At 32.9% G+C, this 24,883-nt stretch overlaps 2 protein-coding genes across 3 annotated transcripts in view; both read right to left on the bottom strand.

The window, feature by feature from the left end:
- The window catches only part of LOC127705877 (aldo-keto reductase family 1 member B1-like), a 147,978-nt gene that overhangs the window by 22,185 nt on the left and 100,910 nt on the right, over positions 1 to 24,883 (bottom strand). The window lies entirely within an intron of this gene.
- The window catches only part of LOC127705875 (1,5-anhydro-D-fructose reductase-like), a 139,019-nt gene continuing 123,698 nt past the window's right edge, over positions 9,563 to 24,883 (bottom strand). Inside the window, exons 10-11 of one of the 2 annotated variants that reach the window (XM_052210238.1) lie at positions 10,921 to 11,003; positions 9,563 to 9,634 (exon numbers count right to left, since the gene is read on the bottom strand). In XM_052210238.1, the coding sequence (XP_052066198.1) occupies positions 9,592 to 9,634; positions 10,921 to 11,003 (126 nt within the window). In that variant the 3' untranslated portion in view covers positions 9,563 to 9,591. The remainder of the gene's footprint in view (positions 9,635 to 10,920; positions 11,004 to 24,883) is intronic. The other variant, XM_052210237.1, reaches the window with a different exon arrangement.

Here is a 24,883-nt window from a genome sequence, read left to right as displayed (position 1 = left end):
GGCACAATCAACACTCCTGTACCCGATATCTATGGCATACTTAACTGCATCCCTAACTGAACCAGGTCCACCCTGATAGAAAGTTAAAAAAAAACAAAACATTAAACGCTACATTCAGTTTTTTTTTTGTCTTAAAAATGATAATTATTTAAAAGTAAACTATATAATTTTGCAAAATGTATTTGGCGAATTTGCAAGTGCTAGTATTTTAATACCTATTTAGTATACTCATTCAGAAATACTGACCGGTGTAACATAATGCCCCCGTCACACTAGACCACGATCGCACCACGCTCACGCGATCTAAAATTAATTCAGATCGTGGTGAGGTCGCGGTATGAGCGGCATGAAAATGTAAATTTTCGTTGTTTTCACGATGCTACTACGTCCTCATTACGCTTCTACAACGATCCCGCTACGATAATACCACGTGTTCACCACGCTTATTTTGCGACCTCACTACGATTATCACGATCTTACTACGCTCATCACGTTCTCACAACGAACATACCACGATTTATCCGATTGCAACACGATCTTATCACGCTTCTACTGCGATTATAGCACGCTCTTACCACGAACATACTACGATCATACCACGTTCATACCGCGATCTTACTACGCTCTCAACATTAACATCAACATCGTGTTCCATATAAATACTGTTCCATTCCTTCTATTTCTCATCAATACGTAGATTTCTCGGAAACAACACAGTCATGCCACCAAAATCTACCAGAACTCGTGGGCGTGGTGGTAGGAGTAGAGGTAGAGGCAGAGGGGCCTCTGATATGAATCCTTGTCCAGTAGAGATGTCGGACCGACCAATCCAACCTCAATCACAGCCTATTGATGGTCCATCAAGATCAAATGACGATGTTTTAGTGAACGATAGTGGGGATGACACAGATTTTGTATCTGTGTTAATGATTGTAGAAGCATTACTACATGTATATGGTCTTGTGTTTCCATGGTTCAATTGAAATTGATGTTTCAAACAAAGCCTGGAAAGCTTTTATATATGTTATGTGACAATGACAATGAGCATGACTTGAACTCGAAATGGTCGTAGTATGAACGTAGTCAGGTAGTAAGAAGAATAGAATCGTACTATGGTCTTGAACAGCGTGATATAAACGTGGTATAGTCGTAGTAGAATCGTTGTTGGGTTGCGATGAGAACGTGATGGTCGTAGTGAGGTCATAGTAACGTCCCTGTGCGATCGTAGCGCAGTCTCTCCGACTAGAATCGCGCTTTCGCTACGCTCTCGCTACGATGGTACAGCGATCTTAAAGCCACGACCTTACTGCGCTCTCACAACGCTCCTACTACGACCTGATTTCGCCACGACCACACCACGATTGTTTTGAACATGTTCAAGGTTGGTCCACGCTCATCACGATCATGAAGACCTCACCACGACCGTACCACGACCTTACTGCGATCTACACGATCGCACTACGATCGTCAAGATTTGCATTTTTTTCAGAGATCGTAGTGCGATCGTGGCCTAGTGTGACGGGGGTAGTACTATTTATACCAAAGCTTGCTGATAAAAGAAACCTATAAATAGATTTACCTGATCATGTTTTCACTTGAAATATTATTGGTTTTAGCACAAATATTTACCTAATAGTGAGTGAGTATGCAGATATACATACTTACCGTTACATTATGGGTTCCTAACCCAATCACAGAATATTTCGTTCCGTTTGGTAAAACAGCAAACTTAGCAATGTCTGAACTCATTGTATGTTCTACTTGCACCCAAATCTTTCTAAGTTTAGTCAGATTTAATCCTCGAGTAAGGTTAGTATTCCTAATATGTGTCGACCTAAATATTTGCATCTTATCGCAGATAGTGGTGTTTGCATTTGAACCAGTTTTTGTACGCACCTTATTTGTCCTAGTTTGGCTTGACCTTTCTTTTGTTTTATCTTCCAAGATAACTTTAATATATTTGGTAACGAGCATCACTGCAGAAACATTAGTTGTCGAAATGCGCATCTAATGTAATAAAATTAGAACCGTTAATGTTATTTAAAGATGTTGAATATAACTAAGGCAGGTTTAAATCGTTTGTAAAAAGACACAATTTGACCATTGTAGTTATATGAAAACTGGCCACAAACTTTGAACTAGCTTTCAGTAACTGCAAGTACTCTCAAATTTATACTTAGAGTTTTTTTTAGTTTTATTTTTTGTTTGGGATGTATAAACACCATTTGATAGTTATATGAAAACTGGCCACAAACTTTGAACTAGCTTTCAGTAATTGCAAGTACTCTCAAATTTATACTTAGAGTTTTTTTTTTTTTTTTTTTTTTTGTTTGGGATGTATAAACACCTTGCCATGTTCGGTCTGTGTTAGTTGCTTTTCTGCGTTGTATCGATCTGATAAGTTAAGCCCTTAAAACTTTTCAACTGATTTTTATAGTGTGCTCTTATGTTGTATGGTTACACCACTGTTCCAGGTTAGAGGGAGGGTATGGCGTCAGCAAACACTTTTAGCTCCGTCCCGCTCTGTATGTGCCTGTCCCAAGTCAAGAGCCTGTAATTCAGTGGTTGTCGTTTGTTGCTGTATATCATATTTGTTTTTCTTTTATAGTTGTGTACTTAAATCTGGTCTTTAGTTTTCTCTTTTGAATTGTTTTACATATGTCATTTCGGGGCCTTTTATAGCTTACTATGCGGTATTGGTTTTTCTCATTGTTGAAGGCCGTACTGTGACTTATAGTTGTTAACCTCTATGTCAATTGGTCTCTGGTGGAGAGTTGTCTCCTTGGCAATCATACCACATCTTCTTATTTTCATATATCAAACAGAACTGATACCGACGTAGTTTGAAGCAGCAGAGGCCCAAGTACTTCAAGCATGGAAGCAAAAACAATCGGATTTGCTTAAAATTCCAATGTAAAATGTCCAGGGGCATCAGCAGGTTTGGGATTGTCTGCTTTGCATGCATCACAAAGCTAGATATCTTAGGAATCTGTAGAAAAGTTCGGTTTCTGTCACCTTTCTGTTTTCTGGATAACAAATATATTTATTTAACGAATTTGCATTTATAATGTTATTGAAGATGAAAATTTACTTGCGATTTAAAAACGAAATGAAAGTCTAATATGCATGACATGAACTAGTAAATGTCCTCATTATTCGGAATATATTTGTTTATATGTCCTCCAACACTATACAGAAAACTCGAGATTGAAAAACACGGACCCTAAAAAAACGAGTGTAAACTCATTGGTTCAAAAAATTCTGCTCCACTGATGACACCCGCCGTGTTTCTCCTGTTAAACTACTTTATTTAGTAATATATGGTGAAACACCATCACACAATAGCGGAAAGGTCAATGTCTCTTATCTTACCGTTAGACAAAATGCATAAACGCTCGGTCATGTTAATTTTCTTATCCTACCACTTGACCAAACGTGAAAGTTTCAAATGTAAACAAGGTTTTTTCAGAATCAAGAATAGGCAAAGACTGTTGCTTGTAAAACGTTTCCACATTGAGCAGAAATATTAAAAGTTCAAATGATCATATACCAAGATATTACTTTTAAATTATCTCTTACTGATAAAAATGATTAAAGGTGTAAATCTTATTCCGGTCAGGACCACAGCAATAAAATTACAATATAATCGTCGTTAAGTATATGTTTCAGAATTCATAAATCGTCTTACATCTAGACATTTAAGAATAGTATCCCCTAAATATTTTCCATTGAAAAAAAAAATAATAATAATAATGAAAATAAATAAATAAATATATAAAATAAATATATTGCTATACATCAAATAAATTCGTATTTATTTTCTTCCTGGCATGCTACAGAACTTATTCTGAACATACTGATATTCCAATGCAATACATTTTAAAAGGTTTATATTGTATATGGTCGTAATAAAGTTGTAAAATGAAAAATATCTTTGAAATAATATTCAAGCTTTTAGTGATTTTTCGTATAATTTTTATTTACCTTGCGATGAACATGATGAAAGTTAAATGATGTAAATTTTAACCGAGTAAATATTTATAACTTATGACACATACTCTAAATTTTTTCTCGAAAGATAAAGAACCCATTAAATTAATAGCCATTTTAGTTAAATATAAAATCTTTAGTTTGTGATGGGTTTACCTCTTAAGACCATAGCATTTAGTACATCATTGGGATAAAATATAAAGTCCTTTTATATATATATATATATATATATATATATATATATATATATACAAGTCTAAATTGAAAACAACGTTCAAACCTATGATTGCGTTGGATAAAAACCGCAATTTTTATACGTGTGCATGCAAAACAAATTTCTTGGTAGAGTGGTCTAAATACAGCATAAACAACATTTTCCAAAAGACCGAAAAAGTGAAAAAGTATATTTTAACAAAACGCATTTGACTAGCAGGTCGAACAACGGATGTTCTTAAACCCTGCTGACTGTCATGGCGATTGCCAAATAAACAGATCACCAGATGTAAAAATGGATCTTAATTTATTAATAATATACCAAACAGAAAACAATAAACTTGCGGAAAAGATGGTATACCGCAAACATAAGGTGCAAAAATTTGTACACCATATCCGGATTTCGACAATAAATGTCTCTTCAGTGATGTTAAGAATCGAAACGGTATTTGGAAGGCCATATAATTTACCTCAATTTGGGATTGACTCTTGAATTTTGAAGAGTCAAAATAGGATGAGCGGATCATATAAACCCGAAGGCAAATATAATACAAGCCCAAACAAAAAAATATAAACAAGTCTAAATTGAAAACAACGTTCAAACCTATGATTGCGTTGGATAAAAACCGCAATTTTTATACGTGTGCATGCAAAACAAATTTCTTGGTAGAGTGGTCTAAATACAGCACAAACAACATTTTCCAAAAGACCAAAAAAGTGAAAAAGTATATTTTAACAAAACGCATTTGACTAGCAGGTCGAACAACGGATGTTCTTAAACCCTGCTGACTGTCATGGCGATTGCCAAATAAACAGATCACCAGATGTAAAAATGGATCTTAATTTATTAGTGATATACCAAACAGAAAACAATAAACTTGCGGAAAAGATGGTATACCGCAAACATAAGGTGCAAAAATTTGTACACCATATCCGGATTTCGACAATAAATGTCTCTTCAGTGATGTTAAGAATCGAAACGGTATTTGGAAGGCCATATAATTTACCTCAATTTGGGATTGACTCTTGAATTTTGAAGAGTCAAAATAGGATGAACGGATCATATAAACCCGAAGGCAAATATAATACAAGCCCAAACAAAAAAATATAAACAAGTCTAAATTGAAAACAACGTTCAAACCTATGATTGCGTTGGATAAAAACCGCAATTTTTATACGAGTGCATGCAAAACAAATTTCTTGGTAGAGTTGTCTAAATACAGCACAAACAACATTTTCCAAAAGACCAAAAAAGTGAAATAGTATATTTTAACAAAACGCATTTGACTAGCAGGTCGAACAACGGATGTTCTTATATATATATAATTTGAATAATTACGAATTTGAATTAAATAGGCAACATTAAAAACCATAACATGATTTACGAATAATTTATGTATACATACAGGAGGTTAAACCGAGCCATAAAATTTAAAAACAATTTAATGGTAGCCTATCAAATGTCCACATTGACAGTCTGAATAATGTGTAAAGACAGCATCGGCAGGAGGGCAGGCAATATATGCCCCAATCGTATGAAATAAAGAGCATAAACGTTTTGGCTGGCAATACTGACCCAAAACAAGCATAGCATTTTATTACTAAAGATCATATACTAGTAAACGTTTTGGCAGGCAATGCTGACCCAAAACAAGACATTTGCAATTATATGAAATAAAGATCATAAAACGTTTTGGCAGGCAATGCTGACCCAAAACAAGACAGTTGTAGTTATATGAAATAAAGATCATAAAACGTTTTGGCAGGCAATGCTGACCCAAAACAAGACAGTTGTAATTGTATGAAATAAAGATCATAAAACGTTTTGGCAGGCAATGCTGACCCAAAACAAGATAGTTGTAATTGTATGAAATAAAGATCATAAACGTTTTGTCAGGCAATACTGACCCGAAACAGCTGAAGTAAAAAGTTCTGTTACTAACTTAATTCTTTTTATGCTGTAAAATTCCATAAACGCATTTGACTTCAATCCTTGAATCACGGATAGGACAATTCCATCCATGAATTGCAGCAGAAGTCTTTGGTTTTTCCTTCTTCTAAAACTAAGTGCTGTATAGTTACGAGAGTCCAAGACAATTAACGACATAGATACTTTACAGAGATGGTGGAATAATAGCAATTGGTGCTTTGGACTTTCATTGGAACTAGGGTCCAGTTGTGTATCCAAATGCTGATCGAAGTCGTATTTTGTAAATTTGTATTTATAAAACAGTCAAAGTAGGCTTTGGTAAGTCAATGATTCTTGTTGATATGACTCGCACGTCTGGATCAAAATTCTAATCTCGAAATTAGGTATGTGTCATTAAGTAATGTCAGTGAAACAGCAACCCATCAACATTCGTATGTTTGTATTATCGGAACTATGGCATACCGCTGATATATGAAAGTATATGTAAGTTGTTGATATCACGCTTTATTGCACGTTTCCTTTAATGGGAAAAAGTTCTTTCGTAGATCAATGCCAGACTAAGTGCTCTTTGTCCATAGTTAAAGCATGAAATAAACAAAATTAGAATGTAAAAGAATGGAAAGACTTAAATTCTCATTAAAAAACAACTTGATCTTACTCTAGGACCACAAACATAACGCATGTTAAGGAATAGTATGCGATGATTTAATTATCATAGTTTCTTCTTCTTCAATAATCAACCATTAAACAGACATGATTTTTATATATTATGTATTAAATGAAGAGTATGAACTTTAAAATATTCTAAGTATGTCTTGTCCATTGTTATTTTTAATAATAAATCTAGTATAAAGTAAAAGCAAACGACCTTACAATGCATAAGTATTGGCATAAAAATTATCAATTACGTTCATCGCAACCCAAACTATATCATATACATGAATTATACTAGTAAACATAATTATAATAAAATAATACATTAAAAACATGTATTATAAACTGACAAACATGTGAAACTAGCTACATATCTCAAAATACTGGCAATTTTGTATGTAGCCTAAAGATTGATTACAAAAATAATTTATTCCACACCAATCACCATGACGAAATAATAATTAAAAGTAGCATGAGTTTCATGACGAAGCATAAAACAATACAGAGATCATAGACCAAGCTACTACGACCTCTGCAAAAAAAGTAGCACGAGTTTCATGACGAAGCATAAAACAATAACCACTACATACTAACATATTTACAAAAGCAAATACACAGAGGTCATAGACCAAGCTACTACGACCTCTGCAAAAAAAGTAGCACGAGTTTCATGACGAAGCTTAAACAATAACCACTACATACTAACATATTTACAAAAGCAAATACACAGAGGTCATAGACCAAGCTACTACGACCTCTGCAAAAAAAGTAGCATGAGTTTCATGACGAAGCATAAAACAATACCCACTACATCCTAACATATTTACAAAAGCAAATACACAGAGGTCATAGACCAAGCTACTACGACCTCTGCAAAGTAGCATGAGTTTCATGACGAAGCATAAAACAATACCTACTACATAATAACATATTTGCAAAAGTAAATACACAGAGGTCATAGACCCAAGCTACTAGACCTCTGCACAAACAGTACACAGAGGGCATAAGTACAAGCAACCTCGCCACCCTCTGCAAAAATTAAAATATCGTCCACATTACCCAAACAGGCAAAAACAGGTAAATTGGTTCGTAATAAAAAAAGCATTGGGTTGCGATATAGGTAAGAGACATATCCTTTTTATACCGTTAACATTAAGCAAACAAGGTACACCTGCATAAATTAAAATACTAACAATTATAGCGATTAGGCTAACTTGCAAAATTATAAGCTCCAAACAAACCACCGTGACGAGATTTACGAAAGTAGCATGAGTTTCGTGACATAGCATAAAACAATGAACACTAAATAAAACATAATTGCAAAAGGAAATACACAGAGGTCATAAGTACAAGCAACCAAGCTCTCTGCACAATTTGAAATATCGTCCACCTTACCCACACAAGTAAGGCAAATGGGTTTGTAGCCCAATAAATAATAGCATAGCCTTAAAACTTAAACTGTCTTGCTCTTTCATATGAGAGTGTTTAAATGTATGGAATCGTGAATAACATCGTATACAAGTGTGTAACTTTGCATTCTATCATGTATGGTATTATTATCGTTATGCAAAAATTTTTGTATTTGTAGTTAAATCTAAATGAACCATGTCTCCTACAGATACACAAGGCGGATATACGTTCTGCAAACATTAGGATGCTATCAAGGATTCAGTAACTTGTAAAATTACAACATCGGGTTAATCATCAGCTATCATTTTTTATAAGTATGGTAAATAATTACATTTTGATCGCAAACGCACAGTGTCGCCACCAACACCAAAATTAATTAATAAATCAAAATCGTGAGATACATCCGAATGGAAGAATGGTAAAAAATTAACTGTACGTTTGTTCAGAATGTAAGCATAAAATAGCTAAAAAATAAAAGTAAAGTTCGATTTTACCTCAAATTGCTAAAAGGAAATCACTCGATCCAGTCCAAAATTATCCATAAAATTAAAATTTTGAACAAATTGTTTGATAAGAATCACAAGTTAACACATCAAATGCTGATGATAAAAGGAAGTTACAACAACGCACTTACACGTGAACTCGTGCTGACCCCGAAAGATCAGTGACCAATAAGAAAGATGTAATCCAATCATGCACTGGTCATAAGTGAAATTTCTCTGCACGTGAAAACATGTTATCTAATTTCAACAATTTATCGTTTGATTAAGTAGGACACTCTGACCCTTTGACCAGACTAGTGACATCATAAATTTACAGTATAAATAGCTCACTCTTTATTTAAGTCTTAGTAATGAACAATTAAAACAGAATTATCTTCTCTGCTGTCTTAAATTATTTTATTCAGCTTAATTTTCAATTAGCAAATAAAATTGGTTATTTGGTAATAACAAATGCAAACTGTGCTTCTTTATCTGTATGGACTTTAACTTCACATTCCGCTACATAGATGATGTTCTTTCACTGAATAATTCAAAGTTTGGTGACCATTTTAGAAGCATGTATACCACTGAAGTTGAAACCAAGGATACAACAGATACGGTTGAGTCTGCTTCATATCTTCACCTTTTTAGAGATTTGACAACGGTTGGTAGACTTTATGATGACCTGTAGGTAGAAGGTCTTCACTTTCGCGACTTTTGTTTGGTATTCAGTGGATATGTGTCTCATTGTCAAACATACAATATCTATTTACATACTAAAATAACAATAAAATCACCCATCGACAAGCAGAAAACAATAATGCAATATATATAATAAGCGTAATTGATTTTTTTTTTACAAAAACATCTTAAACCAGTAAATAAAAAGTTAAGTTCAATGTAATCACGTGTTCAAAACTCGTCGTGGAATGCGTAGTACTTGTGATCTTTGGCACTAAAATATAGAAAACATGTAAATCTTTAATACTTGTTTAATAAAAATTGTTAGCTTAAAAATGTACTAGGAGCATTGTTTTAATGCAAACTAATTGTACTTACTTGTACGTTTTAATAGATTTGCAACATTTGGTCTAAAGTATTCCATTTTTCAAAAATACCATTATAAATAAATTACATGCACCATTCAAAATTGATTTATTTGTTCGAAATACATCACACATCACAGGAAAACTTTATTTTGGGCAATGTGTGAAGTTGCTTTTGTGAAAAAATCCGAAACATGTAATTTTAGCAAAACTATCATAATAGAAAAATGTTATTTTACTAAAACTTTATTTAAGCTTAAACTCCCATAGGTAACGTTAATCTTAGTTCTTGCTCTGTCATCTTGTTTTGATGCTCAAAAGTTGTATGAATCTGTCTTCCCATACTTTAGATATGGAGCGTATTCAATGGAGGTTATTATAGAAACAAGCGTCGTGCGCACGGTAAATTCTATTATATATCTTTATTATCATCAAATCAAATAATATTTAGTCTCTCCAGTAAAGACAACTTATACACACATGTGTTATATTCAGAGGAAGATAATTGAATAGGATATAACTACATATAATAGAAGTACTAAAGTATACAATATGGCACTTCCGTGTGCATATCAACAAGTTACTACAACTTTTTGATTATTACAAACAAACAAATTAAAACAAAGTACGAATGACCCTTTTACTTTTTATTACCTTACCCAGAGCGCATAACCGATGGCCGATATTGCGGTTGTATGTGTGTGCATGTGACTGCTTGGATTGATAATTTGGTGTTCGTGGGCTTTTCGTCACCTCCTCGTTTCTCTATTCTTAGGTTTGGTTCAAGTATTTTTTTATTGTACATTTTAGAATTTTGTCCACGTATGAGGTAATTTGTTAGAACTTCTTGTTACATGTATATCAAAAATAAAAAAATGTATCATGAATAAATATGATCTATTTGCTACATGTATCCTCATACATTTTTCTATTTATAAATGTAATATTCCTATTTACAATATTCCTATTTACCGTTGGCAATTTAGATCGACGAATTAACCACTTAAATATCATAATCTAGAAATGTACCTTCAAAGTCTGTTTTGGAGACCTTTTCGTCAAATTTATGTTTGCATTTATGTTAGCTTCGACTTATCATGATGCAGAAAATTCTTTCAGTAATACATGTACATATACCCTTAGGAAATGTAGTCCATTATAATGGCAATGAACTCATAAGCAACACAAAACTCACATAGGTTCACCATAAAAACGTAGATTTTTGTTCAATGACCATATTTTCTGCATTTCTTCATCCGTAAGACTGAAACTAAATACCTGCAAAATTCGTAATAAGAAATATTAATTCATTATTTGCTTTTTATCATTTAAACATCTGTTACTGACAAAACCATTAAACTTTCTTAGTCCTCAGTTTGCATGTAACTATTCTATAGCTTGTTTTTAATTTTTCCGTCTCATTTTAGAAATTTTAACATAAATTAATTGTTTTGTGTAATCAGACGGACTCAAATATATCAATAAACAGTTGGCACCCTTTAATAGATTATAGTTTGCCTACAGTCATGGATAAATCTAAGAGGGGCGTTAAGATGGGGTGTCATCCCGAATTCCCCCAAAAAATAAAACATTCTTTCCCGTATGCCGAAGAATTAATCATTAATTCCCGAATCCCTAAAAGAAAGTGTAAATACCGAATTCCCGCGAAATAAAGACCCAAATCCCGAATTCCCGCAAAAATAAAGGCCCAATCCGGGCGTTCCGAAAAAGGTCCTTCTGCCCCTCATTTTAAGTCCCCCTCTACTTGTTAAAGAACAACAAGAACATACATATATATATATATGTGCACTTGATATTTAACAGAATACCTTTCATTGGTCGTGAAGCTTTTCCCTGATTTTCTTTTTTAATAATTTGAATTCAGATTTTGAGTCCTCGAATTTTTTTAAGTTTGAAATTTAGATTCGCGTTGTGAAATAGTGTCTCGTGGGACAATAAACGTGCTTTTCCCTCATAGCCAGTAGATAAGTGTATACTATGGATCAGAATTTTATATTATAGTAAATGTACTAAAATGTAATACTTACATCAAAGTTTTCCTTAATTCTACTAGGTGTGACAGATTTTGGTATAACAACCAAATTTCTTTGAAGATGAAATCGTAGTACGACCTAAAATTACATAATCAATATACTATCGGACAGGTTGTAGGACAATGGTTTATAGAAGAGCAAAGTATATATATATCCTAAATTGAGGTAAATTATATGGCCTTCCAAATACCGTTTCGATTCCTAACATCACTGAAGAGACATTAATTGTCGAAATCCGGATATGGTGTACAAATTTTTGCACCTCATGTTTGCGGTATACCATCTTTTCCGCAGGTTTATTGTTTTCTGTTTGGTATTAAATTAATAATAAAGATCCATTTTGTTACATCTTGTGATCCGTTTATTTGGCAATCGCCAATGGCAGTCAGCAGGGTTTAAGAACATTCGTTGTTCGACCTGTTAGTCAAATGCGTTTTGTTAAAATATACTTTTTCACTTTTTTGGTCTTTTGAAAAATGTTGTTTGTGCTGTATTTAGACCCCTCTACCAAGCAATTTGTTTTGCATGCACACGTATAAAAATTGCGGTTTTTATGCAACGCAATCCTAGGTTTGAACGTTGTTTTCAATTTAGACTTGTATATATATATTTATATATATATGTTGTGTACAAGTTATCATTTTGTACAAATTATAATTTGTACAAAAAAATTGTACAAATTATAATTTGTATTTTGACTTTTTACAAATTGTAATTTGTACAAAAAGTGCTTGTACAAATTACAATTTGTACAAAATTTGACTAAAATTCACTTATAACTTGTACAATAATTTATCGTGTGGATTTTGTGATAAAAAAGTATTGATACACACTAGAAACTTTTCAATGCAATTTTTCAAGTCATATTGATTCATGTATATTGCCTTGAGGTTATAAATTGAACTCCTGTTCACTGGTCTTTATATCTTTATTCTTATAAAGCCAATGCATTACATCGATACAGAGATAAACTGGTATTTCAAATGGTCATTTGCAAAATTAAAAGTTAAAGTGTTCACTAAAATGGCTAGTATTGTTCATCAATTCTATCAAGAAGTTCAGCAATTGTGTCTGAAGGTTTGCGCTTTGTGGATCAACTAGTACAACTATTAAAGTTGTATCAGAGGAAGTCGAAAACGGGCATTGTCTGGCCAACAAATTCAAGCGGATGTCCTAACAAGAAATACAAAACAGAAACTGAGCAAGTTATCTATTGGAGACAATGTCCCGATTCCACAGTATGACTGAGCAACGAACGATCCGAGGAATATACAAGGTGGTGTTGTGGAAGTAGGAAATGTTGAATATTGTGTAGGGACAATAGCTGGTAAAATACCAGGAGTCTTAAGCAGAAACCAACTAGAATCAATTAATGACACTTTTTTGTCTGTTACACAATTTCTTGATTTACAACTTTCCCTGAGGGAAGCTGTCAAAAAAAAATTCAAAAACTGGTGGACAGGGTTATCTCTCTTGCAAATTAAGGCGATTGTAACAATTCGAATTGTAAATGCAAAAAGCAGAATTTATTGTGTAATTCGAGGTGTCATGGTTCGCACTTCTGCTCCAACAAATAAGAGCATTGTATATTATGTATAGTATTGTAAATGGATTTATCAGTGGGTTTCATATTGATTCATAATTGAAATTATAATTATTTTTTATCATTTGATTTGAAACATATTCTATGTAAAATATTGTACAAGTTATAAGTGAAATTAAGCCTTATTTTGTACAAATTATAATGTTTACAGGCACTTTTTGTACAAATTACAATTTGTACAAAGTCAAAATACAAATAATAATTTGTACAATTTTTTTGTACAAATTATAATTTGTACAAAATTTTAACTTGTACACAACATATATATCACTACTAGTGCTTCAGTTTGCAAATTCAGTACCTTATAGGAGAGTTATATCGACATTGTACATCGAACAAATTTTACGTACAGTTTATGAAACTTCTTTCGCAGGAGGTCGGAGATATTCATGTTTTACAGTAGTTACTGTGACAATGCATGTAAACAGTTTACTGACAATGCTATCAAATAAGAAACGAGAGGAAGTGCAATAATTTTACTGATACAAGTACGTAAGTCTTAATATCAAGAGACAAACACGTTTGTAATCAGAACCATGAGAGAAACACGCTACATAAGTAAATGAGTGTGCAGCTTCATTTAAACAAATAAGTTAATAAGATGCATATTATTGAATGCACATGCAGAACGATTGTAATGGCATGTGATACACTGATTTGTACTACTACTACACTGTTACACATTTTTTGCAGTCTGCTCTAAAGTGCCTTTGCTTAACGGAGGGGAAGATTAAAGTATGTTTATAGTCTTTGATATGACTTAAAGGAGGAGCAGGTAAAAGTATGTTTATAGTCATTGATATGACTTAACGGAGGAGCAGGTAAAAGTGCTAAAAATGAGGTGGTTTCCTCGGTTGATCTTGACCTGAGATGGGTTTAATGAATATGACTTTTTAACAATTTCGTTCGTCAAAAAACTATTCTGGATTTACCTTCATCAGAAACGCCCTAGCCCAAACATTTTGAAAACCAAGGATATATAAGACCTAACATGTCACAGTGATGAGATTTATGACCAAAAGGGACATAAAAATAGTCAAATTCGTCAAAGTTCAACTTTGCCTGACGGAGTTTGAACTTTGTTTCCTAATAATTTCTAAATTAATCAACGCAGAATTTAAGAAAATTTCACCACGGAAGCACAGACTGCGGAGTTGATGATACCCTCAGGAACTAACAGTCCACTAGCAAAGTGTTATTTTCATTCATTAGACCATAAACTTCATGTAAATATATTATGAAATTGTTCTAAACGGATTTGACTGTTCTGTTTTGGCCTTTTAAATTGCTTTATGTTCAAATTATACTTTTGGCTTACCCAATGTTTGGTCTCGGAAGTAGCTGTTAAAACATATACTAGAAACACATATATCGTGTCCACAGAAATAGGCACCATTACGTGTTTATCCATGGGATCACTAATATCCCACATCTCCTCTTCCCATTTACTGTGAAATGGAATTATTGCGATGTTTTTATTAATGCGAAAAATGCGACACTATCAGGTTCGCAATATTAAGAACTCGCATTTAAAATTTCAGTAGTGATTTTCCTTCATAAAATGTTTGCATTCGCATTAATTAGATTTTGCATTTTGCAAAAGATTCGCAATAATATATGCACGCATTAATTTCTGAATTTACAGTACATTAGATTATTCACGAAGCTTACTTGTGTAATAGATTTTCCTTTTGCTTTTGAAATTTCTTGCAAAACTGGTTCATCAAATATGAGTGGTTCACCTGCATTTTTCCTGAAACGAAAATTACTGTGGAACTGAAAAGGAGAAATTTAAAAAAAAAAAAAAGGAAAATTCTAAAAACCATTCAAAAGTATGTTACATTTACTGATTCACTAATGAATCCCTTTAATTATAAAAGAAGCTAGAGCATTTCACTTCACATTCCAGTATACTTACAATGTCCTCGCTATGAATAAACCATATTTTTTTACTGGATTTCCGCCGGAGTTGTAGATTAAACAAACTACAAGAATCCTTCTGCTGCCTCATTTTAAGACATTCACTTGTGACTTATCACCGATTTCTAGTTGCAATGAAAAACATGGCGGTTGCAACAGGTGGAGCAAGAACTGATTATCCTTCCGGTGAACCTGAGTACACCCTTTTTTGGTTGAGTTCATGTTGCTTTATCTTTTGTTTTCTCTGTATTTTTTTCACTGCTGTTTGTCTTTTTGTCTTTTTCCTGTAGTGCAAGTATTTCTCAGACTAATTGTTTTTGATAGACCAGATAGTACCTTCTTTCTTCTTTAGATGTTAACAAGAGTAAACAATTTTACTCAAAGCTATATGACAAACATTATGATTTATATTTTACAATAATTGAGTTTCAACAACAATGTACTTACATTACAAGCTGAACTGCATACGGAATATATGCATCACAACTTATTTGATTTTCAAGAGCTTGCACTGACTATTCAGATTTTAAAATACACCACAAAATTCTCTCTACGAAATTATTAATCCAGCGTTTGTAAGAGAACGTCTCATTCTATTTCAGTAAATTTCATTCTTAAGTACCTGTTTCAAGTCAGGACTGTAACAGTCCAAGACAATTTTGTTCAAAAGAGGATCGTTTCAAGAGATTCTTCGATATAGAAATATGAAATATGGTATGATTGCCGATGAGACAACTTTCCACCTTAGACCACAAGACTTAGAAGTTAGCAACCCTATGACACCGTACGGTCTCCAACAATGAGCAAAACCCAAGCAAGCTATAATATGACAAAAGTAAAACAATTCAAACGAGAAAACTCACCTGAAGTCCATTACTTTATAATTTATTCTCTATTCTTATGTTTTGTCATTATATTGAAGAAATGTCATAACGTAACTAAATGACATTTTTGAAATCAAATAATTAATTTTCATTTTGTTTTTTGTGAAAACCTCAAAATCAGGAAATCTGGTAGTTTTTTTTGCAATTTCTCCTAATTTAAGAAATTAAAAGAATTAAAGTAAATATGCATGACAATTACAAATAAATTATTACATGAGTCTAAAAAATTGCTGAAAGTTATGATACCTTTGCCTTCATTGGCTGAAATGCGGTCATCGCAAAAAATTATAAACTTAAGGTGGGTCATCTGTATATATATATATATTTCCCGAGATATAATGTTCTTATACTTTGCCAAGATGTAGATTTTACCATGTTTTTTTTCAAAAATGTAATAAACAGTATGGGTCACCGTGCTATTTTTCAAGCTACTAGTTGTGGAAAATTGCCCTATTTTGCATAGATTTTTCATGAAAAAAACTTTTTTATGAATAAAAATAAATTTATGAGAACAAATTTTGAAATGAAACATGATAAGGTAGATTTTATAAAATGCATTAAGAAAATAAAAAGAAAAAATGGTGTCATCGAACTTGTTTTCTTGCTACAAGTATAAAAAGAAAATTCCATTAACATTCCCGTATAAAAATTTTACTTTAGAGTTATCTCCCCCTTTAAATTTAAGCAAAGATCTATACTCGATTGTTTACTGCTATTTTACAATCCAAGATGGCGTTATACAGTGAATCTACCTTAAAAGTTGCTTCCCAAGTTCTTCCTGCATTTCCCAGGGGTGCATATGGATGTATTTCGATCTACCAAAGACAAAAAATAAATGGATAAATCAATAAAAACAAATTTATATTTAAATGATTTCAGCTTCCAATTGTGAACTTTTCAGTTCTATGTAGCAACATCCCAGCAGCGCCTGCATACGGAGTATATATCTCCCAGTTGATACGATATTTACAGGGCTTGAATATCCTATAATGATTTCCTTGATAGAAGGTAACTGCTCACAAGGAAGCTGTCAACATATATTTGTTCCACCTAACAGAAGTTCCACTGGAAACTTTGTTATAAACAATGTCATTATATATGTTCCTGTTGGAACAAATATTCTATAACCTTTATTCCGTAAGGAACAAATACTGTAATATTTGTTCCAATGGAAATAATATTACTTAATATTTCTGCCACTTGGAACTTATATTATGAAGGAACTTCTATTTCGTGACAAAGCTATTAAACCAAGAGTTCCAAGTGGTGAAGTTGAAATTATCCCGTCGTAAATTTTACGGACGCAATCACGAGTTGGTTGACAGTAATGAAATATCTGTTTCCCAGATGACAACGGATATGTTCCAATTGTAACCACAATCATGTATCCTGCCGAATTATACTTATCACCGGGTTTGTACTTACATGAGCAACACGACGAAGGCCACGTGTTAGCAGGATCTGCTTACCCTTCCGGAGCACCTTAGATCACTCCCAGTTTTTGTTTTGGTGGGATTCGTGTTGCTCAATCTTTAGTTTTCTATGTTGTGTTTTGTGTACTGTTGTTTGTCTGTTTGTCTTTTTCTTTTTTAGCCATGGCGTTGTCAGTTTATTTTTCGACTTATGGGTTTGAATGCTCCTTTGGTATCTTTCGCCTCCCTTTTATAGTACGAAGTTGAATAAAACAATGAATTAAAAAATTATATGATTATTATTTCATGAAAACAAAAATAGTATAACGGCTTGCCCTTCCGGTCAAATATATGAAAGCATGTAAACAGTTCATTTTGTTTCTTATTCAATATAAACATTTGTATACTAAAGTAATTATCTCAATTGAAATTTTGAATAAAAAAATTAGTTGAACTAAATGATACTACTATATATTAAAAAAACAAATACCTGCATATTACATGGTTTTATTCTCGCATTTTTCATCAGTCTCTCAGTCTGAGCTTTATTAAAATTTGAAATTCCAATGTTTTCAACCAGTTTTGCATCTACAAGTTCTTCCATTGCCTGAATATAAACACAACCATTAGAAACACTAAAACATTTCTACTAAAGTTTTTATATGAAACTAGCATGTAAAAGTAAATATCTTTACATAGTATTAGTAAACCATCCAGAGGTCAACACATCTACGTTATTCAACAATACACAAGTGTTCATATCGCATGCCAGGCTCTTAATATAGTCAGAGATCTGCAAGTATTCCCAGTCTTTGACTTCAACGTAATTTGGTCTCTGGTGCAGAGTTGTCTCATTTGCAATTATAATACATCTTCTTATTTCTATTTTTATTCATATATCGATTTGTAAATGCTAAATGGATTTACGATATTTGAACATCGGTAAACTACGGTTGCATTTAAATCAAATATATCAAAATTAAAACCCTCAATTATATTTTACTGAAACTTTTTTTTACCTTCCATGTATCGACGTAGTCGTGGTCAGAAAGTATAACATTTCCATCTTTGTCTTTTGGGAACATGTCATCTCCATCCTAAAATAAAATCTTGCTTATGGTATTTCCTATCGTTTAATAGAATATGTAATAGGACAAATTATGAGGTCTATCTTGACATGAGGGTCTGGATGGGGGATCCTTTAATTCTGTATTCTTCAAATTATTTAGCCATTTTTCACTATTCTTCATACATTTTGCACATTATTCTCTATTCTTTATATTTTATCACCACATTATTCTTTATTCTTTATTTTTATTTTGCCTATTTTCTGTAATATAAGCCCATTGTTCTCTATTCTGTAACCCCATCTAGACCCTCTGTCATGTAATCCGATAAATATAAAACATATAGCGAAGCATCTTTCGTCTTTCTCGTTCACATTTCCTTTGTTTGAAATTAAATAAGCCGCAATATTTATTCGGCGTTTTGCATTTGCGCCGATTTTTTCTTTCATTTGCGCCGATTTTTTTTCATTTGCGCCGATTTTTTTACAGGTAATTTCCAGGTAAGTTACAGGTGAATGTTATTTTTCATTTATCACCATAGACCTCTTCCGTTAACCAGTTGTACAAATTTTATGAATTGTCAATCAACTGGGATAGCCGTTTACCAATGTCACTTAATTTGCCTGTGTACTCTGTGCTCAGCCCAACAGAGTGGATTTTCCTCCACCAGTTCTGAGACAGATGAAAACGACAACAATATTCTACATTGTGGAAAAGCACCAACAATTGCGTTATGCATTGCTTGTTCAAAGTCAATATATATATGCATAACCTCGGCCACAAAGGAAAGTTGTTTTTGACGGCAGAGATCGCAAATTATTTACCCCATCACTTCATAACACTGTTCATCTTTCGCTGGTAAGAGGGCGTAAATTAAAGGCACTACGTAGTTTCCATATTTATATCCGTGTAAAGTATATAACTTATAAAAGTATTTCGGACAGCACTTAAAAGTTCCATCTATAAATATTGCAGACATATCATTGCAAAGACATTCAAGATTGAGGTGTGTAAAAGAATAAGCATACCTTTCTCGCGATCAATTTACCAACCTTCCGATATGTATGGCCAGTATTTACTCACCTATGCTATACTGAAAATGCAATTAGGAGCAAATACAATAAAATCGGCGCAAATGAAAAAATGAAATCGGCGCAAATGAAAGAATGATTTTTTTCAAAATCGGCGCAAATGTCATATATGCTTCAGTGTTCAGACTGTCGATGTAATCAGTAAACAGTCGTGAAAACCAATAGAAACCCGAATTCTGTTCAGAGTAGATTGTATGAATGGATAATTTGGTTTACAAATATTAACCTTAAAACCAAATAGCCAGTGTAATAGGAATAACTGTACAGAGTCTACTCTGAGGTGTTTTAGAGACTTCATTGTATTCTCTTTTACATCTTTTGGGTTATGATGAGTATCCCATAGCTGTTAATAAGAAAAGTTCATTATGTATCAAAAAGTTGGCAAATAATTCCATCAGAATATTATGTAATCACGTATTTTGCTGTTTACATAATATGTATGCCATTGTCATGTTTCGTATTATTCTTCATAATGATATGAATATGTTAAAACACTTCCTACAAAATGTGCATTTATTTTGTTATCATCCTTGGTCAAACCCTCTTAGTTTTTTTTTGTCCTGCATATGTTCAAGCTGAATTATAATCAATTTGACAATGATACCTTGGCCTGTGTTATACAAATACTCGATTATTCATGTTCCCGCACCTTTAAATTGGTGAATTTGGTTGATTATAATTATTCTTTGACATCTCCGTTACATCTTTGTTGCCTAATCTTTACAGTAAAAACTTGCTTCAATAACTTTTTTATAGTGAGAAATGTTAACAAGAACCCGAAGTGTCAGTTGAAATGAATACTGAAGCAAATATATACACAAACCTTTGTTGTGATGAATATTTCTTTCTTGCTTTTAATTGTTCCGTCGTCTAGTTTTGCTTGTATTGCATCCCCTACTTCGCCTTCGTTTCCATAAACACGGGCAGCATCTAAATGACGGTATTCAATATCAATCGCATATTTAACTGCTTCAAAAACAGCACCTGGGCCACCCTATAGTGAGATGTGAATTTGTTAACATGTGAAATGACACAAGAGCTGTTATTCCCATGTGGGTGTTCCCCTTTGCATGGTTTATTCACCAAATTCAAAAACTTTAATATCTGATAAGCTTCCAATTGCATTATCTAATATATAATTTCTTTTTGTGTTTTCCTGCGTTTCTAACTGTATTCTAGAAAAATACAAACATGAGTTAAACGTAGATCCCGAAAAACCTGCGATGAAAGCTATGATTATATGTCATATAAAATGTACATGTGTTATCGATCTTATCAATTCTGTTTTAGGAGGCTTAATATACAGGTAACTCTGAATTAATAACCCATGTAAATGTGAAGATAAAAATAAACTTACTGTTGCATTAAAAACTGTAAACGTGCCCAACCCAATAACAGGATATTTTGCACCACTTGGAAGTGTAATGTATTTAGGTATTTCTGCAGCCATGATTTCTCTACACTCACTGTAGTAGATAACAGTTTGTGTATCAATTTTATTATCATTGATTATCAGAATAGATCATGCCACGTTTACACGGGAAGATAAATTCAGACTTTTAAAATGTCAATTACGTTTGTTTCTTGGGTAGTAAGGAATTCGAAATATAAGATTATCAAACAAAAGTGACCAATGTTTATCTTTTGAATAAACTTTGAATATAAAAAAAATTTCATGTCGGGGCCTTTTATAGCCGACTACACAGTATGGGTTTTTTTCTTATTGTTGAAGGCCATACGGTGACCTATAGTTGCTTATATCCACGTCATGTTTACTCTATTGGATAGTTGTCTTCTTGGCAATCATACCGCACCTCTTTATTTCAAAGGAAAGGCCATTCTGGTAGCGCTAATGATTCCTGTGTATTTTAATTTATAACTATTGAGAATAATAATTCAGCTTAAAATGTATATTTTGCTATTTTGTTGATTTATTTTCTTATATTGCTAAACGTCTGTCGTCTGTCTTGCACCTTAAAAAAATGTGAATTTAACCATGCACTGGACCTGTGTCATCTCTACTTTGAAAGGTATGTCTATATAAACAATCAAAAATGTTTAATGTGACTAAAACAGCAAGCAAGAGTAAAATGCAACAACTGGTATAATATATTACCAACCATGATAAATTGAAAAACTCTGGGATACAGAAATGCTAAAATGTAAACATCCGCCAACAATATATTCTACCAACATATTCAGACGTCTTCTTATGGAAGTAATTGCCCTATAACAAAATTTGACTTTCAACGTTATGTTGGCACTAAAATAGATAGACTAAATCTGTCAACAGCACTTGGCAAATGGTCAACAAAACAAGATCTACAAAAAACAATAATCGGCTTTAACCATTATGTGACTCCATTTTTGTCGTACTTTGTATGTTACAAATTGAATTTCCGTGATATTGTTCTTTTTGGATCTTGCACTACATTATGCACGAAGGCCACTCTTTCATGTTCATATTAAATATTTGGTACAGGGGCAAACTGAGCTAATATATACGATATGGTTAATATAACTTACTTAACTGGTGAAGATTACATAGACACATGGAGTTACACGGTTTTGTGCTATGTTCATATCAGATTGTCTGATTGGGGGTGGAAAAATCTTTGTATTGTGCTACCTTAACTGTAGAAATTGGATAACTCCTTTAAGCTGCTGGTGAAATTAACATTAAATATGATTTTTTAATATTTCAAGAAATGAAAGCTTATATCTCAAGAATTGTATAGGAACACTGTAAACACTTCAATTTTACTTTAAGACGGTCAAACTTAAGTCTCATATTTTATAAAAGTATCTAGCTACATACACTTCCATAGCACATAGATTTGGTTTGGTATTTGTTGTCACATATTTTAATGTGATAATATGGTATTTTTAGCTTAACTGGCCCATGGGACCAGGTGAGCTTTTCTCATCACTTGGCGTCCGTCGTCCATGATCGTCATCAATTAATTTTTTTTTAATCTTCTCCTCTGAAACTACCCGGCCAAATTTAACCATACTTGACCACAGTCATCATTAGAGTATCTATGATAAAAAATCGTAAGGGTTCCGCGGAACCCAGTGTCTCGCCTTCTTTTTCTGTTAGTTGCAGGCTCAACAAAAGTGGGGAAAAAATTATTAAAAATTTTCCTCTAGATACTATCTTTTGATTGTAAGAAGTTCTGTTCAAGTTTGGTAAAAATCCAAGAAGGTTTATGAATCTAATAAATGTTTTTAAAACTTTAACTGCAGACTGTACGTAATGTTAACTGGAATAAAACTAAGTCCATTTAAAAGTAATATACGGAAAAACAGGAAATAATTTTTTACAAAATTTCCTTCTAGATACTAGCTTTTTATCATAAACAAGCTTCTGTCCAAGTTTGGTACAAATCCAGGATAGTTTAAGAAAGTTATTAAAATTTTGAAAGCTTTAACCACAGAGTGAATGTAATGTTAGCTGGCAGAAAAACTAAGTCTATTTATAAATAAAATACGGATAAATAGGATTTTTTTTTAACAAAATTTACTTTTGAATTACTATCTTATGATCACAAACAAGCTTCTGTCAAAGTGTGGTACAAATCCAGGATAGTTTACGAAAGTTATTAAAATTTGAAAAACTTTAACCACAGAGTGAATGTTATGTTAACTGGCAGACAAACTAAGTTCATATATGAGTAAAATACGGATAAACAAAAAAAATTTTTAACCAAAATTTTCTTCTGGATACTATCTTGTCATTATAAACAAGCTCCTGTCCAAGTTTGGTACAAATCTAGGACAGTTTAAGAAAGTTATTAGAATTTGAAAAACTTTAACCACAGATTGAATGTAATGTTAACTGGCAGAAAAACTAAGTCCATTTATGAGTAAAATACGGATTAACAGGATTTTTTTTTACAAAATTTACTTCTGGATACTATCTTATGATCATAAACAAGCTTGGTTGAAATCCCGGATAGTTTAAGAAAGTTATTAAAATTTCAAAAACTTTAACCACAGAGTGAATATTTGTGGACGCCGCCGACGACGACGCCGACGGAATGTAGGATTGCTATGTCTCGCTTTTTGCGACAAAAGTCGCAGGCTCGACAAAAATGTGTCCGGTTACCCCGCCTGCCAACCGACATGGCTAAAAAGTTCAAATGTCTACAGTACGGTTGCAATGTCTTCCAATGTCCCAAACTTAGTTCAACATTACATCACCATATTAAAGTATACAATGTTGTGTTCCACTCAAAACTTAGATATCAATGATACTTGGTATTTTGAAATCCACCACCAGAGAGTGTGTCAAATATAAGGTTAAAGTGTCCATATTGACGGTCAAGGTCAATATTTTGTATAGTACATGATAAAAACAATGGACATTTTTTGAGCTCTGCTCACAGTTAAATATTTTTTTCCACCAGCAGATAGTAAGATAGCAATAAATTATTAATTTTCAGCTTGAAATAAAAAAAAATTAATTGCCAACGTTTTGTGTTAAAAGAGCCCATATTATAAACACTTTTGATCAGTAGACACCTCAGTACCAATACATAAATAAAATCTCAAATAAATTTTCTATACAATGTTCTGGAAATTAAGTCCCTGGACATTTATATTGCATGAAAATTTTAACATTAATTCTGGTATATTTGATCAGAAAAAAATGAGAAGATGACGACGACGACGACGACGAAGATGCTGAGCTGGATTTTTTAACATGCTAGTTCACAATGTAAACAGTCGACATGAAGACTTGTCACCCTACCTGGACACATTATTCTGACTCCGAGTCGAGTTTAGCGATACCCAGCAAATACCAACAAATCTTTGGTTTGACTCTTCTTATTCGAACACACGACCTTCACCGAGGCAAAAGCGCGTTACCATAGGACTGCCGAGGTGGTTTTAGAAGCTTGAATATTCCATGCATGTCAATAGAATGTCTTTTTGACCAATTTTGTATTTTCCTTGTAATGGTAGATTTCTTTTTTCGGACTTAATTTTACTATCGGAAGTCGACCATTAAATATTCAATTAATGCAAAAAATTACATCATTTTAAGACTGATATAGAATAGAATAGAATAGAATAGAATATTTTTATTTACCAAATTAGGGCCCCAGGAGGGCATATAGCATA

The sequence above is a fragment of the Mytilus californianus genome, unplaced genomic scaffold, assembly GCF_021869535.1.
Source record: "Mytilus californianus isolate M0D057914Y unplaced genomic scaffold, xbMytCali1.0.p SCAF_6, whole genome shotgun sequence".
In the NCBI taxonomy this organism is placed as follows: domain Eukaryota; kingdom Metazoa; phylum Mollusca; class Bivalvia; order Mytilida; family Mytilidae; genus Mytilus; species Mytilus californianus.
Note: the sequence above shows the minus strand (reverse complement) of the source record. Positions and strands in the feature narration are given on the sequence as shown.